The sequence below is a fragment of the Micromys minutus genome (genome assembly GCF_963924665.1).
Source record: "Micromys minutus genome assembly, chromosome: 1".
Taxonomy (NCBI): domain Eukaryota; kingdom Metazoa; phylum Chordata; class Mammalia; order Rodentia; family Muridae; genus Micromys; species Micromys minutus.
This window is the reverse complement of record NC_137969.1, coordinates 232,219,582-232,235,784: the sequence shown is the minus strand read 5'-3', so window position 1 is coordinate 232,235,784 and position 16,203 is coordinate 232,219,582. Positions and strand designations below refer to the sequence as shown.

General features: G+C 40.3%; 1 protein-coding gene across 16 annotated transcripts in view; it reads right to left on the bottom strand.

Annotated features, from left to right (window-relative positions):
• NRXN3 (neurexin 3) overlaps nt 1-16,203 on the bottom strand; it is a gene marked incomplete at both ends in the record, with an annotated part of 1,482,596 nt that overhangs the window by 1,095,654 nt on the left and 370,739 nt on the right. For 7 of the 16 annotated variants that reach the window (XM_080922160.1, XM_080922175.1, XM_080922171.1 and 4 more), the window contains 2 exons: nt 5,923-6,084; nt 11,818-12,119. In XM_080922160.1, coding sequence (XP_080778286.1) covers nt 5,923-6,084; nt 11,818-12,119 — 464 coding nt within the window. Of the gene's footprint in view, nt 1-5,922; nt 6,085-7,912; nt 7,958-11,817; nt 12,192-16,203 lie in introns of those variants that run through there. The other 9 variants (XM_080922179.1, XM_080922162.1, XM_080922164.1 and 6 more) reach the window with 4 other exon arrangements.

Genomic DNA, 16,203 nt, shown 5'->3' with positions numbered 1-16,203 from the left:
AGGAAGAAGTGGGGGAGGACAGTGGATCAAAAAAAAAGACAAGGCTATATAAAAGAAAAATCAAAAGAAAAATTAAGGTATAGCATTGGAGCCTAGCAGCAGAAGACAGTGAGACAGAATAACATAAATGAGTATATTTTTAAGGCAACAACAAACATATTATTCCAACGCCCGCAGGTGCCAGCAATTCAAATAAACATATAGCAATTAACAGAATTATCACAGCCTTAAATAGCTTTGCTCACCAGATGTGGACTCCTATCAGGGTTCTATAAAATGTAAAGTTATTACAGATTAAACCATTAATCATCTGTTCAGAGACTATCTCTAGCTGCAAAACCCGTTCTGTTTTAAATGGCTAATAATCACAAAGGGATTCGGGGTGTAATGTGCACAATGGTGTTGCCCTCAATCCTTTTTCCTTTGAATATATGCTCCAACCACCCAGTATCCCTGGTTTTCTTTCCCTCCTATTAGAGATGTCATGAGAAAAGATGGTGAGAAAGGCCAATCTGGTCTAGAGGTCTTAGACAGCATGTGGGTTTCCCCACGGGCAAAGAGAGACTTTAACACCCTTGGTACAGGGGAGAAGTACCAGATGGAAGAGAAAGGAGGACAATGCAGAAAGAATCTAATTGAACAGCACAGAAGGTCCAGCACGTAGGAGGCCACTGTGATGGGCTTCAGTGAGCTCCCTGCATCTGAGGGCATCACTGTGCCACTCAGTATTGGCATAGATTTTATATCACTACTTGTGCTTCATCTAAAGACAGCAGCTTAGCTATGCCAAAGTCAGAAGGAGAAAATGTATATCCCGACAGAAGGGCAGTTGGAAACTGAAAGACTGGTCAAGGTGAAACGCTTTACTGTGGAAACAGTTGAGGACATTACTCTCCCTGTCCAGTGCTGAACCTGATAGATTTCTTTTCCCATGCCTGCTTTTCAACTTCCTGAACAGAAAATAAGGTACCCTGGGCAGATGCACATAGTACATGGACAAACTCTGGTTAAAGAATTGGGCATGGTAAACAGCATGCAATATGACAGTGTCATCCACTACATAAGACCCTTTCATGCATCTATGTTAATACTGAGTAAAGGCCAAGGGCACAGCCTGGGATAAATAACCTGGACCCTAGCTAATTATGTGACCACACCTCAAAAATGTCATCTGATCTTGTGATTGCTCCTCTCTGGTATTCACAAACTGTTTATAAGTCTCTGACTCTTTATTAGGTACTCCACCTGCTTGCCTTTGCTCACGCTGTCTCATTACCACCACCTTTTTTTCCCCTTTTCTCCACTCATCTTAAAGCCTCAGCTTGGGTACTGTGTCCCCTAAGAAGTCTTCTTAGAACTTCAGAAATAATAGTAACCCTTCTTCAATAGCCCCATTACACACATGAATGTGTTATTTTACATATTATCTACCTTTCAGAAAAATTTATACACCCACACACCCACACACACACACACACACACATACACACACACACACACACACACACACACCCCACACACACACACACTCCTGCCAAGTTTAAGATCCTCTAAGCAAGAATTTTATATATGTATATATCCTTCCAGTGTTTGGAATACTGTCTGTTCTCAGTACTGTGAGCGTATTGTTCTTACTTCACCGGAGAACATACAATGACAGTTCTTTTAGAATTAGCTCTTCCAAAATTTCATAGAATGCATTTAGCTCATGCTTTCACTATACTCCCTATACAACCCAACTTCCTGACTTCTCTTCTTTGTAACTCATCAAGTCCAGTTTGTTGCTGTTCATACACTCATGAGTGAAGGTCACTCACAAGAGCTGAGTTACTCCACCAGAAGCCACACCCTTTAGTAAATTGACTTTCCCTCCCCTGAACTGTCAATACCTCCTTGGTTAGGGGTAAGGACTCATAGCTTCCTCCTTATACCCTGCTAGAGTGTTCATGGGCCATTATTTGGAATTCTAACCCCAGCATCATGTATTCAGAGATGAACATATTCAAGTGATTAGAGCTTGGTTTGATTTATAAAAGAGATCCTAGGAAATTCTTTATCCCCTTTTCCACCAATGACACTCTTCCAACAGGAAGATGGCCTTACTAGAACCTAACTGTGATCACATTCCAAGATCAGACTCCCAACCTCCAGTGCTGGCAGAAGCACATTTCCATATAACCCAGCCTGTCTCATTAAATTTTTTTTTTTAAAAAAACTTTACTGCAGGAGTCTGAACCATGACAATGTTGACCTAAATCTCAGCAGATCGTAGAGCTCCAAGCAGCTTACTCATTTGTTTTAGACATGCTCATTGAATAAAAATTTTACAAGCCCCTACTGTTTCTTAAGAAAGAATAGGTTTCCCAGGGATAAGGGTCTAGTTGAGTTGCTAGAGTACTTGCTAGCCTACATGGCTTTTATGCATAGCATCTTATATACATATGTGTAGGCATATATCTGTAATTCCAACACTTGGGATATAGAGGCAAGAGAACTAGAAAAGATCCAGCAGAAGTCCATATAATGAGTTTCAGGTCAGATACATGAGACCCGGAGGAAAGTGAGGGAGAAATGGTAAAGGATATACTAATGATTGGACACAGTTTTTAATGCCAGAAATCATTCTAGTCCCTGGGAAATGCGAACTATGTCTTCTCCTGGGGCTCATATCTTAACAAAGAGATTGACAGCATGAAATAAATGACTGAAGACAGAAATGAGGGGAAGGGCAAGGATGGGTGGCTGGATTGTCCCTCTTCTTACAAATAAAAGTGATTTTCAATAGGGAAAATTTCAGGGTTTTCCCTGATAATGACTTGTTTGCTAATACAGGAGAGTCAGAGATCTACACAGGCAGATACATATTCACTTAGAGTCATGTTCACAACTTTATAAGTGGTTATGCATAATTATTGTTAGATTTCTAAGCTATCATTGTTCCCCAAGTAAAACCTATTTCTGCAACAAGAAAACACATGTCTATTATCCCATTAGCCCTTCACCATGGCCCAAGTTAGATAAAAACAGCATTTAAAGCACCCGATTTGCTGGGGCAACTTAGATCTACAAATGACAAGAAACAATAGGCAAAGGAAGAAAGAGAGATGGAGACAGAAAGGTGTCATTGTATTGTAAGGGGAGAGACTCTCTTGAGGTTACATGATCAAAGAGGCCTTATCTGCAGACAAGCTAAAGCCCATGGGGCAGGCAGCTCCTCCAGTTTACTAAGCTGTCAAAAACAAAACAATGTGCATGGTGTGTGTGTGTCTGTGTGTGTGCTCGTGTGTGTACTCCTGTGCACGTGCACTAGAAGTGGATTGGAGCTGTTTTTCTCAGTCACTATCCATGTTGATTTTAATGATGGGGTTTCTCCCTGAGCCTGGAGTTCACAGAGGTGGCTTTATTATCTGGCCAGTAAGTTTCCAGAAGCCTCCTGTCTTTGCAGCCTCAGCACAGGAATTAAAGGTTTAAACTGCAACCCCAGGTTTTCATCTCCCATATGAGTTCTAGGTGGTCAAAGTAGGTCTTTAAGGTAGCCCCAGACAGTTGTGAGCTACTTAAGAACAGTTGACAGACTTCTAAAGTGCTCTCTGTTTTTTACCTAATCTCCATAAATAACAACCTCATCCATCCATCCCTCCCTCCTCCTATGTATGTATGCATGTATGCATGCATGCATGTATGTATGTGCATATTTTTAAATCTAAATTCATGAATAAAGTTATCATTGGTATTATACAATTCTTTAAATGTTCTGAGATAATGTTTCTTATTAATAGATAATATATTATAGTTGGAAAACTGTTCCTTTGTATCAAAATATAAAATATACAGATGATCTAACATAGGGAAAATATGACCCTTCAATGCCCTCCAGAAAACCCCATGCTCAGGGTGGTTGGCCCCCAGAAAATGGAGGACTGTGCCATGTTAAGCAGTTCTTGGTACATTCCTGAGCCACATCCTTGGTGTTGGGAATGTTGCAATCATTTTCTGATGAAAGCACAATTTAAACCAGTCTGAACCTAGTGGGATTTTAAAGCCTTTCAGGGTTAATCAGAAACTGCTTAGCCTGTGTTGAAGTGATGATTTTGGTGCACTGTGTGAAGGTGTGTCTATGCCCTCCCTTGCCTTCATAAGGCCCCCTTCTGATTGGTAAAATAAGAAGTCTGTGTTCTGCAGCCAAAGGAAGAATAGAAAAGTAAAACGTCTGGGAAAGAGAGAGCATCGGATGTTTGCCACCCAGACTTGAAGGAAGTCTAACTCCCAAAATTGAGACAAATAAACAGCCACATGGCAGACATAGACTAGCATAAATGAGTTAATATAAAATAACAGCTAGTTGAGGAGCACACCTGAGCTAAGGCCAAAAGCACTGTAAATAAATGCCAGCTTCTGCGTCATTATCTGGGTGGGAAAGCCCTCATGGTTAAAAATGTGTGTCCTTATTCTATACACATAGGAGTAAGTCACAGGAAACAAGTGCTGTGTGCCTATCATAATTTCTTCAGAAATAACTGTGGGACCCCCAAGCCAGCAGAAGCTGAGGAAACAACCATCAGAGAGAGGACAGCAGCGTTTGAATTCTCCTTTCTGTCTGTCCTTCAGACTAAGAACATTACAATTGCAATTTCTCTTCCTTTATGGTGTCTTTCCTTTCCACCTTTTCCTCTCAACTCACACATGGTTTATTGCTGCCAAAAATTGGCTCAAATGTCACTTCCTTCCTAAAACTGCCTCCCACCTAAAATTTATCTGCTTCCTCTTTTGCATCAGGGCACTTCCATGAACACATGGTCCTATGCTGGAATTATTCACTTACTGACCTCATCTCCCTTTCCAGCCTATTAAGCCCTTGAGCATGGAGACCATCCCCTATAAAGAGAACAATTAAGGGTACATCATGATTGCTTGATGAATAAGTCTATTCAATACATCTTTTCTGTGCACCTACTATGTGCCCGTTATAGTATAGGCAATCCCTGTTTGCCATCTGGTGTTACTGACGAATCCCACCCAGTTCAACACCATCTCCTGCCTGTCTGCTGTGCAATAAACTCCAAATAAGTATAATAAGAATAAACTATATGCCCCAGGAGGAGGTTTACAAGATGTCCCAAGAGATTTTTATTTAGAAGAAGAAATACTATTAGCTTCTCAAGGAATTTCCCCAAGGAAATGCTATGGATATCTCAGACAACCAAGCTTAGCTTAGTATAAAGAAAGTACTTACAGTGTAGTGCTTCAGTGGCACAGTCTGATGAAAGAAATCTAACAAGTAAAGACTGGTTCTTTTTGCCTCAACAATTGACCTTATCGGTTGAACTTTACACTTGACTGAAGATGCTCTGTTCTCAAACAGAGTCTCAACACATCAGCTACTAGAGCAATACATGAGTGACTGCCATGCCCTGCTGCCTTCTCATAGCTATAGGGCCTAGCTTTAAGGGAAAGAAAACAGAGAAAAGCAGGCCCATTTTTCTGGGCATAGATGTTACATACTGAAATGCTTGCCTCTCTTTGAACAAATAAGAAAAATAAAGTCTTGGGGCTGCCCCAATTAATAACAATAAAATAATACATGTTCTATATTTAAACAAGACAACCTGTCTGGCTTAAACACGCTCCCCATGTTGCTTTTTACCCAGCACAAAATCAACCTTCACATATGCCTACTTCCTTGTGAATTCATCTGCCATGAGTGTTTTCCTTACATTGCATAGCTAAGTGATACTTGTCTTCATTAGTTAGAGGAGAAAATAAGATAATTAAGTAGCAAACACAAGGCCACCCAGAAATCTTAACTTTAGGTCTCCTATAACCTTTCATTTCACTCAAATATTAGAGGCCACACACACACAGCCATTGGTCTAGAGATCTCTCATACCATCCACTCATTCAGTGGAAGTGTGCAAACTTTACCTCTTTAAGGCAGCCCATGAAGTTGTTGCTCACAGGTGAGCCTGGCAAGTCTGCAGTACTTGGGCTTCCACCAACATAGAAGAAGTCATCTGAGCCCAGCATGGTGTAGTCCTCTTGAGTGTAGCCTGTTGTGGTTAGGATGCCATCCACGGAGATTGTCACCTGGTAATGGGACATAGGGACAAAAGAAAATCCCAGCAATGACCTTACAATCCTATTGAAACTTGTTGGCTTCCCCTACTTGTGGTTTCGGCTCCATTAAGATTTTGGTGAGGTATTCTTTCTAATTTGGTTCGACTTTGGTATGTGCAGCCAAGTTCCATTTTCTAGTCTGCCTTTCTATGTCCCAAGTCTATAGTCTTCCCTGGTAGTTAATGGGACAGTGTGTTAGAATGACTAAGCTGAGTGCCTTCTTCCACCCAGTACATACTTCACTGAGTCAGGCTAGAAAATGGAACCACTCTCAAACGATATCACTTGTCTCAGTTCGCTGCTAAAAATGATTTTTTTCTTACAGTTGTTATTTATGGTAGTAATGAAAAACATCAAAGGAGACATTCAACAATGGTATATGTTAGGGGTTGGTATTTGGTTGTTAGTGGGTTTTTTTTCCCCCTTTTTTCTTTTCTTTTTTTATTTGTAACTTTTATGGTTCACACCACTCTAACGAGCATGCATTCAGGGTAAGGAAGGAAAAGGGTCTTGGTTCTAATGTGTCCAGAATGATACATGCTATGGATTACCCCAGGAACCAACCCCTACCCTCCCTTAGCTACCACCACCACCATCACCACCAGAAAAAATGACCCAAACTCAAAAAGCAACTTTAACCAAAAGAAATGAATGTTGAGGCAATGATAATCAAAATAAGAATAAGAATAACGCCATGGGGGAGGACCAGCACTCATACACCCACCGTCCACAAGCAGAGGGCAGAGAGAAAAAGATGGAGCCTCAGAGCATGCGCACACCACACACTAACACACCATGCAGAAATTATCTGTAGCCAAGAGAGAAGGCAGGGCAGAAATGTAGTTCCAAGGAGGGGGGTGGGGAATATAAAATAAGAGAATCAAAATCCACACCACACATGCATGCATTGAACAGACTGAAGAAAAAATAAAGTAGAAGTGGGGGAAGAAAAAACACTCAGAACTGAAGAGTTTAATCCTTCCCCTGCCTAGCACCTCCCTCGCTGGGAAATAAAAAGGAAAAAAAAGAAAAAAAAGAAAAGAAAAAGTCCAAACCCAACCCCCAGAAATATGACAAATGAGAGGATGGAGATTTGGATAAGAAGAGAGTGGAACTGGATTGATGGTTGGTTGCTAGTTGTTAGTAACATAGAGGCAGATGGGGGACAGATGCTGATGTTGATGGGTGTTCCACGAGACAGGACCATGCCATGCAGTGTGTATGAAGAAAACAATTGGTGGCACTCCCTTTGGCCACAGTAGGGAAGGAGGTCAGAGAAGAGAGAGGAAGATTAGAGGAAGCAGCATCTTTTGCTCCCCAAGATCAGCTGTGGCAGCCATAGCTACACAAAGGGACAGAGAGAGGAACTAAGGATTAGGGAGGAGACAGAAAACAGGAAGAGAGAAGGAGGGGGAGACACAGCAGAGGGAAGCCCTCACTGGAAATCTCTGTCATCCCTAGACTGTTATTTAGAGGTTTCAAAGTAGGTAAATAAAAATACAACTAATTGCAGAGACTCCCTTAAGAAATAACTTTTCGGGAAAAATAAAAAGAGGACTGGAGATAAAGAACTGTCCCCAACAAACTTAAATAAATTCTATTTTTCATGACTGCTACATTTCCCTCTCTTTTTCTTTTTAACGAAAAGAAAATGTCTTGCATTTAATTTAACAACAAAAAAATATTGAAAAGGTAGGGGAAATAAGTCTAAAGAGGACAAAAGGGGGGTCGGGAGGGTGGGGAGAAGGGGGAGCAACACACGGCAAACCCAAAAAAAGACAATAAGAATGATATCTACCAGACAATGTAGTTTGTTTACCATAGCGTGTCCGATGCCTGAGTGCTTTGCGGAGAAGGGGGAAGAAAGGAAATTAAAAATTGTGAACAGAACGATTGTTAATTAAAAATAAAAACTAAAACCAAAGATGAGTTGTTAGGGTGTTAGTACATTAGTCGGTTAGTAAAATGACGCATCGTATGAGTGATCTTGTGTTAGTTTTTCAAAAAAAGAAAATAAAAAGGCACCCAACACAGAGAAAGAGTGGGGAGGAGACAATGAGACCAGGACTCTAGGAAGACTCTTGCTTTCGGACTGAGCCACCAGTCAAGACAACTGCCCATTCCTTCCAAATACCACCTCACCCCTTAGAATTATTATCATACTTACTTCCCAGGGCTCTTCAGAATGAGTGTTGTCAGGGTTCCCTTCCCACCCTCTAGTAAACACAAACATATCCCCTGTACTGAAAGAAAAGATCCCACCCAAATAAACCACTCCATAGGTAGGTAAAAAGATAACAACATGCTAATAGTATGTTAGTATTTCTTTTCACATCTGCATCTAACTATATAGGCCGACCATTCTGAAAAGAACTGAAAGCTAACAGGCTGAACCTCACCCAGCAAGGGCTTCATTACAGAGTATGTTTGTAGATCTCAGCAGGCTAACCTGTGACCCCATTGATTCCTGTGGATTGTGAGCAAGAAGGAACATTCTCATTCTTCTACTTACAGTTTATAATATCTGTGACATAAGAATACATCAAAATTTTATTTTTATTACCCAATAATCTTATTCTTTTCTTCACTTTGTCACAATGGGTGGGAAAACACATTCCCCCCAATTCCTCTGGAAAAGTGAGTTTTAAGCTTTTAAACAACTTTGTGAATGGATAGCAGGAAGGATGGTAGATTAAAGATGATTGGAAAAGCCCTCCTTTTAATCTCTTCCTTGCTGATAATTTTCAAATGCTAAATTGACAACATGCTTTAGCTGGGAGTCTGGAAGGCTGGGACACCTGCCCCCTATTCTGTGTGCTTTACCAAAAGTGGTACCCAGAGGTGAAGCAGGTGATATGAGAGAGTTGACCTTGGGGCTAACAAAAAACAATTCTTCCAGTGTGATAACAGGCACCTGTGTGAGTGTGTGTGTGTGTGTGTGTGTGTGTGTGTGTGTATGTGCATGTGTGTGTGTGTATGTGTGTGCCAGTGCACTATACTTTAGAACAAGTACATGTAGTCTGTATTCCAAACTTTTCAATCAGAAGTTCCAATAAAGTACCTGGGCTTGGCTCTGAGCTGGAATAAGAACTATACCACATACTAGTGGCCATGAGGTGAGGAACAGTTTTTCTGCCCTATTTGGTAAAAGATATTCTTCTCAAACCCAAGTCCAGGCCAAATTTTCTTAGATAAATCTTTCCCATCAAAACATTATATTTTGCCAAAAAAAGTAGATGGGTTGTCATCAGCTTATTATCAAACATTTATGAAGCGATTTAAAGTTTATTTGAAGTAACAGTCTTCCCTTTTTTCTAATGTATTCTAGGGAACTGAATAAGGATAATGTAAATATTTTAATGGATAACATAATAATCTTAGATTAAATAATATTAAATAGATTTTATTTGTGAAAATCAACCTCTTTCTCTGAATTTTGCTTTCAACGATTTCAAGTGATACAGATGTGTCTCTTTTTTTTATATGAGATCAAGATTCTTTCTGTTAAGAAATACTCCAAATCCTAAGAACTCAAGAGCTTTAATGAGAATAGGATCCTCTATTTTCCTGTATCCTTGGCTACAGGCAGAAGTAGTCACCTCTGGGACTGACTGCTCAGCTTGTAAATCATTTGCACATCACATTGAATCTAGCACCCAGACCATGGAGCTCATAATCCTTCTGGAGCAGAAGGCAGTTTGCATATTTAGTTAGCACACATGGCTGGGGAGCATTTGCAAATGCAAGCTATGGTGGGGGAAGGTTAAGCGACTTGTCCAAGGGCACAGAGAGGAGCTGGTCCTTTGAACTTGGAATATATTAGAAACTCTACAGGGTGATATTTTTTTCACACAGCTCCTGACCAAAACATTACAACAATATTTGAATAATACTTTAACTTATCTGTTCTAGTTTTAAGGGCTTAACTGGGGCCTGACAGTCTTGGGAAAGTGTTTTTAGTAGAAACAAAAGTGAGAGTTTTGTGAGCAACTTAGAATCATTCATGAATAAGTAGGGGGTGTGTGGGTAGATAGCAAGAGAAGTAAGCTGATGAGACACAGGACCTGATAATGCCACCCAGAACATGGAGCTTCCCCTCAGATGACAGAGGCTCCAAAGGTATTGATTGTGTTGGACACCGCAATCCAATGTGGAGAAAGGTAATAATTCACATTTAGGTTTAGAGTTCACAACCCAGACAGATTAAGTCTATGAAAATGGAAATGTGATTTGGGAATCTCTGATTGCTAAGAAGTTTCTCTGGGTAGCAATGAATGGAGGTAAATGCACTTACATATTAGAGGTATTTGACCTTGAAGGGAAATCACAGATCAATGGCTCACAGAATTCACATTCCTGTGTGGTAAGAATGGGAGGGTTAACTTGACAACTCCACTCTAAACAGAATGCGATCTTCCAATCAGCTGGCTTCCATGTAGGAGTTAAGTGTGTAGATGAGTGTTTTGACTACAGTGTGATCCAGTGTGGGCCAACCTTTGCCATTTGTTTAGCATTTCTTAGGAGTCATACTTCTATCAAACAGAAAACATATGCAAACACCTGTCATGTCGTATGCTTTCATGTTTACACAAGACGGCACTAAATCAATCACATTGCAGGAGAAAATTTGATAAGCACTTTCTGGAAATCTGCATACTGTTTTCTGCTTAATAAAGGATGAAGACTGTCCAACTGGGTTGCGTGACAAATTTACAAGTAGAGAAAAATACCAACCGAAAATAGACACATGAAAAAAAAAGAGAGAGAGAGAGAGAACCAATCTCAGCACAGACCTTGGCTTTGGTGGGAAATGCTTTTCTTTTGCTGATGCGCACTGATAAGGTTTGATTATGATCATTATTAGTAATGAAATGGAAAACAGCTTTGTTTGGCTCAGGCTTTCTGCACGCGGTGTCACCTGACAGGGTTGCCTGCTTAGAATCCACAAGCGATGGGAGTTCTCAGGCACACACAGCCTCAGGAAAGCTGCTCCAAAGTTGACATTTTTTTATTTGGGTGCTTCCACTTGCCAGGCCTCCCAGGTGACTGCAGAGTCTCGGAGGTAGAGACAAAGGCAGTGAGGCAGGATCACAGCATCAGGGAACAGAGAAACATGAGTTCAGAGAGATCCCGGCTAATTAATTCTAAGGCTAGAGGTTCACATAACGGTAGGAGAAGAAAAAAATAATAATAACCAAAGGTGGGGAGGGATGGCAAATTAATAGGAGAGGGGAATAAAATCAAGATTTTCTTCTCCTGGAGGGGAGTAAAATGATGACGTCATGGCAATGACTAACTTAATTAAAAAGGAAAACATACTTAAAGATGAGGACGCTCCTTCAAGCTGTGGAAACAAAATGTTGTCCCTAATTGAATTTAACAACAATATGACAAGATTTGAAAGTAATTAAGAAAATGATCAAAGGAAAGCGGAATAAGAAGGATGAAAGTATTTATCATTTTTTGTTATCTATGTAACTGATAGTTTTCTCTTAATTAACAAGTACAAATGGAGATTTGAAGGATGAGGAGAAAAAATAGTGTAATCATTTTTCTTTCTGAAATTGCAAAACTTTGGAGAGAATGTTAGACTTTGACATAGCTACACCCAGATCGCTAGCCTTTGCAACCTCACCAGTCACCTGCCCCACAAAGTGTCTGCCTAAGATGGGCCTTCCAGGCTCTCTGTTCCCCGGCCATTACCTGCCGAAGATTGCGTGTCACTTTGACATCATGCCAGGCGTTGTCGTTGAATTTCCCATTCACTGGCTCCACAATGGCCTCAAAGGCCCCGGACCCCAGGTTAATAACCAAGGAGACCGCACCATCCTTCAGAGCCAGGTTAACATAGTCGGCCGACTTGCCCGTGTGGAGGATGAGCCCGTTGCGTTGCCAGGTCTTAAAGGACAGGGTGATTTCATCGCTGCTGCTCTGGATGGGGTTCTGGGAAAGGTCATAGCACAGATACTCCGAGCCGCGGAAGGTGGCCACGTTCTCCTCTCGAGCTGTAGGTAAAGCAAAGGACAAAGCGGTTAGGCCTTGATGAGCAAGAATTGCTCTAGGCACCTCTGACTTAACTGCGGAAACAGAAGAGCTCAGTATAGAGAAACTATGTGTCCACACAACAGAAAACACGACAGCTTGAAGGAGTGGGCTATCTTTCTTTTAAATGTTCTGGAAGAAAACCCTGAGTGGAAAATTCATTCAAAATGGTCAAGGCAGACTCCCAGTACATCCATGATGGTATTTAAATGCTTATAATAGATTTGCTTCAGAATAGATAATTAACTGTCCTTTTTAACAAAGGACTCCTTAGCTCTTGGTACCTTTTATTAAACAATAATTTAAAATCAATTACCCTAAAAAGATTTGGCTTTGATTTTCATCCATCAGAAAGCTAGCTAACTGTGGTTCTTATGGTAAAATCAGGAGCCCTGTGGAAGGAACGTGGCTGGGTTACTAAGGAGAAGATTAGACTGCATGTCAGGTGAGAGAAAGGGCACAGGATAAAACACAGTAGAGCCTTGGCCAGAGAGCTACACAACCATAAGACTCAAGCAAAGAGGTTTTGTGCTCTGTGCAGATGAGAGGTTTCATCTCAGAATGTCCCTTCCTGATTGGAACTTAGCTTTACACACCTATCCCTCACACTGGAAAACAAGACCATGACAGGATTACACTGCAATCTCTATTCCAGTTCAAGACCAAAGGTTGAAAATCCCTAGTCAAAGTCTGTTTGAGTAGGTACCTTCTCTGGAACCACTGTTTTCGAAAGAAACACATGAGGCAGGTGTCTACACATCAGTAGACAGAGCTCGCTGACAATGCTTGCTGTGTCTGTCCATAGGGATATCCACATGCATTAATCCTAGATACCTTGTAACTAAAGATAGAGTTGAACCTGGGAAGAGAACTGGGAAAGATCATGGGCTGAGAAACAGACAGGTGGCCTATTGTCAAGGAGGCACACATTTGCAAACTCAAGCCCAGATGTCCAGATAGATAGAAAGGTATTTTCAGATAGGAGAGAGCTAATTTGATCAATTTGCAATTTATTGGATTCACAATTTTGGCACGCAGCATATGAGTGCACATGTGTCTTCTTGTTAGGTAAACTCGGGATGTATTATTTCTTATCAGACTTGGTCAACTGCTATTTAAAAGCACTTAGGTGATAAAAGAAAACTGACAATGAGATACATGTAGATGCAGAATTTCCCTTTAGAGATTGGGGGCTACAAACAGAGCTGGGGGGATTATTTTTCCCCTTGGCTAAACTACCAACCTTATGAGCCAAAACTAAATCCACCTCAGCTCATTTCCCTATCAACCATCTTAGTCCTGCACAAATCACTTTCGCAAAGTAAAGCACACATATTCTAATCACATGGCAGTAAACTGAAGTAGAACTCTTACTATGCTGAGAGAGAAAACCCACTATAAATAGTTACATTAATAATGACGTTGTGTTATGATCACAAGACTGTGAAAGCAAGAATTAAGACTACAAATGCTTGAGGGTTAAAGAAGTGAAGGTACTACGTGCTACACAGGTGCTCAGTGACATGTCCACCAGAATATTTCTGTGCACTTAGTCATAAGTAAATGTACCTGCTTACCAATAGCCAAACTATATCAGGTATTTGTGTGTCCACCTATAAATATGTATGTGTGCATATTCATCCATATATGTGTGTATATCTATGTGTGTGTTTCTATCCATGTGTGTGTGTGTGTGTGTGTGTGTGTGTGTGTGTGTGTGTGTGTGTATGTGTGTGTGTAGGTCCAGCTATTTATGTGTGTGTATTCATCCATATGTATGTTCAGTCATATATATATATGTGTGTGTGTATCCTTATAAATTATATGTGTGTGTGTATTATAATATATGTATATCTGATGTACATATATGAAATAACCAAACAAGTAACCCTAGGCATGTATTTATACCTGGTACATTTTACCAAAAATAGCCTCAAAAGGCCATGAAGCAGAAACTTGACACTATTTATGTGTTTGAAATATACACAGACTAATCTCTATTGCTCTGTCTATGGTCACTATGTCTCCCCTCCTTAGTGAAGAAACACTGGTTAAAATACAACTAGACAACAAACCTGGAAATGACCCTGATCCAGAACAGAAGACAATCATTTGCAGTGGTCAAAACTCACCTCTTTCTATACAGGAAAGGGCATGCACAACTGCTGGGTGGTGCTTCTTACTACACATGGCAAGCTATGGGACATCTTCTGTGAAAACCTGAGCTATACAATGTGTCCACTGAACTAGAACCAATGAGCTAGGAGAGCAATGCAGATTTTACATTAATCATGGAGGACCCTTCGAAGGTGAAAGACTTGACACAAAACAGCAAGGTACCAGGATGTTATTTAACATACCAGAGCATGCTTAATGTTTTTTATATAATTAGAGGAGAAATCTATCAAAATAATATATTTTCAAATTATAAGGTATTTTAGGGATTGTCTAATTTAATGCCTTTATTTTATTAAGGACAAACGTGATGCCTATGAATAAGTGAGTGGCCGGGATGACACAGTATAATGAGGATTTGAAGGACTTCTAGATTTTATCTGTCCCTGCAATTATCACTCAGAATATGTTGCATGCTCCCAGCTAACCTCTCTAAGTCTGTGAGTGATTCTATGGAGCTGTGGACTTGTGAGCCAAATTGACACTATGTAAAGCCTGCCACCACCCACTACCCCCTTCCAAGGTTAGCCACAGCTGCTTACCAAAATAAAATAGATAAATAAATAAATAAATGCTTACTTTCCCAATGTGATCTCAGAGTATAATTAAAATAGGAGAAATTATTTTTTTAATGTGTAAGGCCATAAAAGGATAAACAAATAGAAGCATTACCAGAGCAAAGATAATACCACAATAAATAAATAATATATAAAAATCATTGTGAGAGGGAACGGGTCGATGTAAATCAGATATTTATCTGTGCTAATATTTTACGGAAAAATTTAAACAGCCCACTGTCTTCAGTGGCCCATGTCTAATGTAGATTGTTGAAGCAGTTCACACTCCTCCTGAACTCTCACTGGTGAATTTGTTCAGTTTTCCTCTTCCCTGGGCTAGAGGAGGTGATCACCAATGGTAACCCAATGACCCAGCTACCTCATTCCAGCAGGTGTCCAGTAAAAACAATAGACAGCTGAGCGGTCTTCTCAGCAACATACTGTAGATAAGAAATTGTGTTTTAGTTGTAATTCCTGGGATTTATTCTGCCTGAGTTTTGAGAGACCTGACAATGCGTACCCCGGTCTCTCCAAGCAAATAAAGGCTAAGAAGGAGACAGAGAAGGACTTTTAGAAAAGTATCCTGCTGCACACTCACAGTGGAGATTATTTTTTGCCCAAAAGCCCGACCTATCTTAATTTGTTCCAGTAGCTGTGACTCCGGCACACTCTTATCTCCTTGAAAACCATACTGGGCTGACTGTCAACATAATCAAAAAGTCAGAACCAGATAGTGACACAATATATTTCTGAGTTGATTCAATTCTCCAGTTGGTAAAAAAGGCTACAGTGCCCAAAATTTATTTTCTATACATGATGCTTAACAGTGAGGATGGGGGTTGAAAAGATAATGCAGTCACCTTGTATGTATTCAGGCTAACCAGGTGGAGAAAATGAATGCAGCAAATTATGAAACACAGCACACAGCAGCTTAGCACAGGGCTCTGGCTTGGCAAGGAAGAAGGCACTAACACAGCTAATGGGCTGTTGAGATCCATCTAAGCAATATCAAGTAATGTCGTGCCAAAGTTTACTATCCATGGTGTAAGTGTTAAAATAAAAAATGTTATTGTCACTATGTGAAAAGCAGAGCTCAACTCCTTACGACAGCAAATCACTTAGCCATTATTTGTAAGTGTCCAATTGATTAAACACTAGATGGAATCTAAATATGTATAGCTGGAGGTTTTACATCAGTTTATGGAAGATATGAGGGTCTTTCAAATAGCTTGCTGACTGGAGTTCTGACATATACATAGCATTAGCAAGGATTTATTCAACTCTCTTCTCCACAATTCCAAAATGGACAACATCC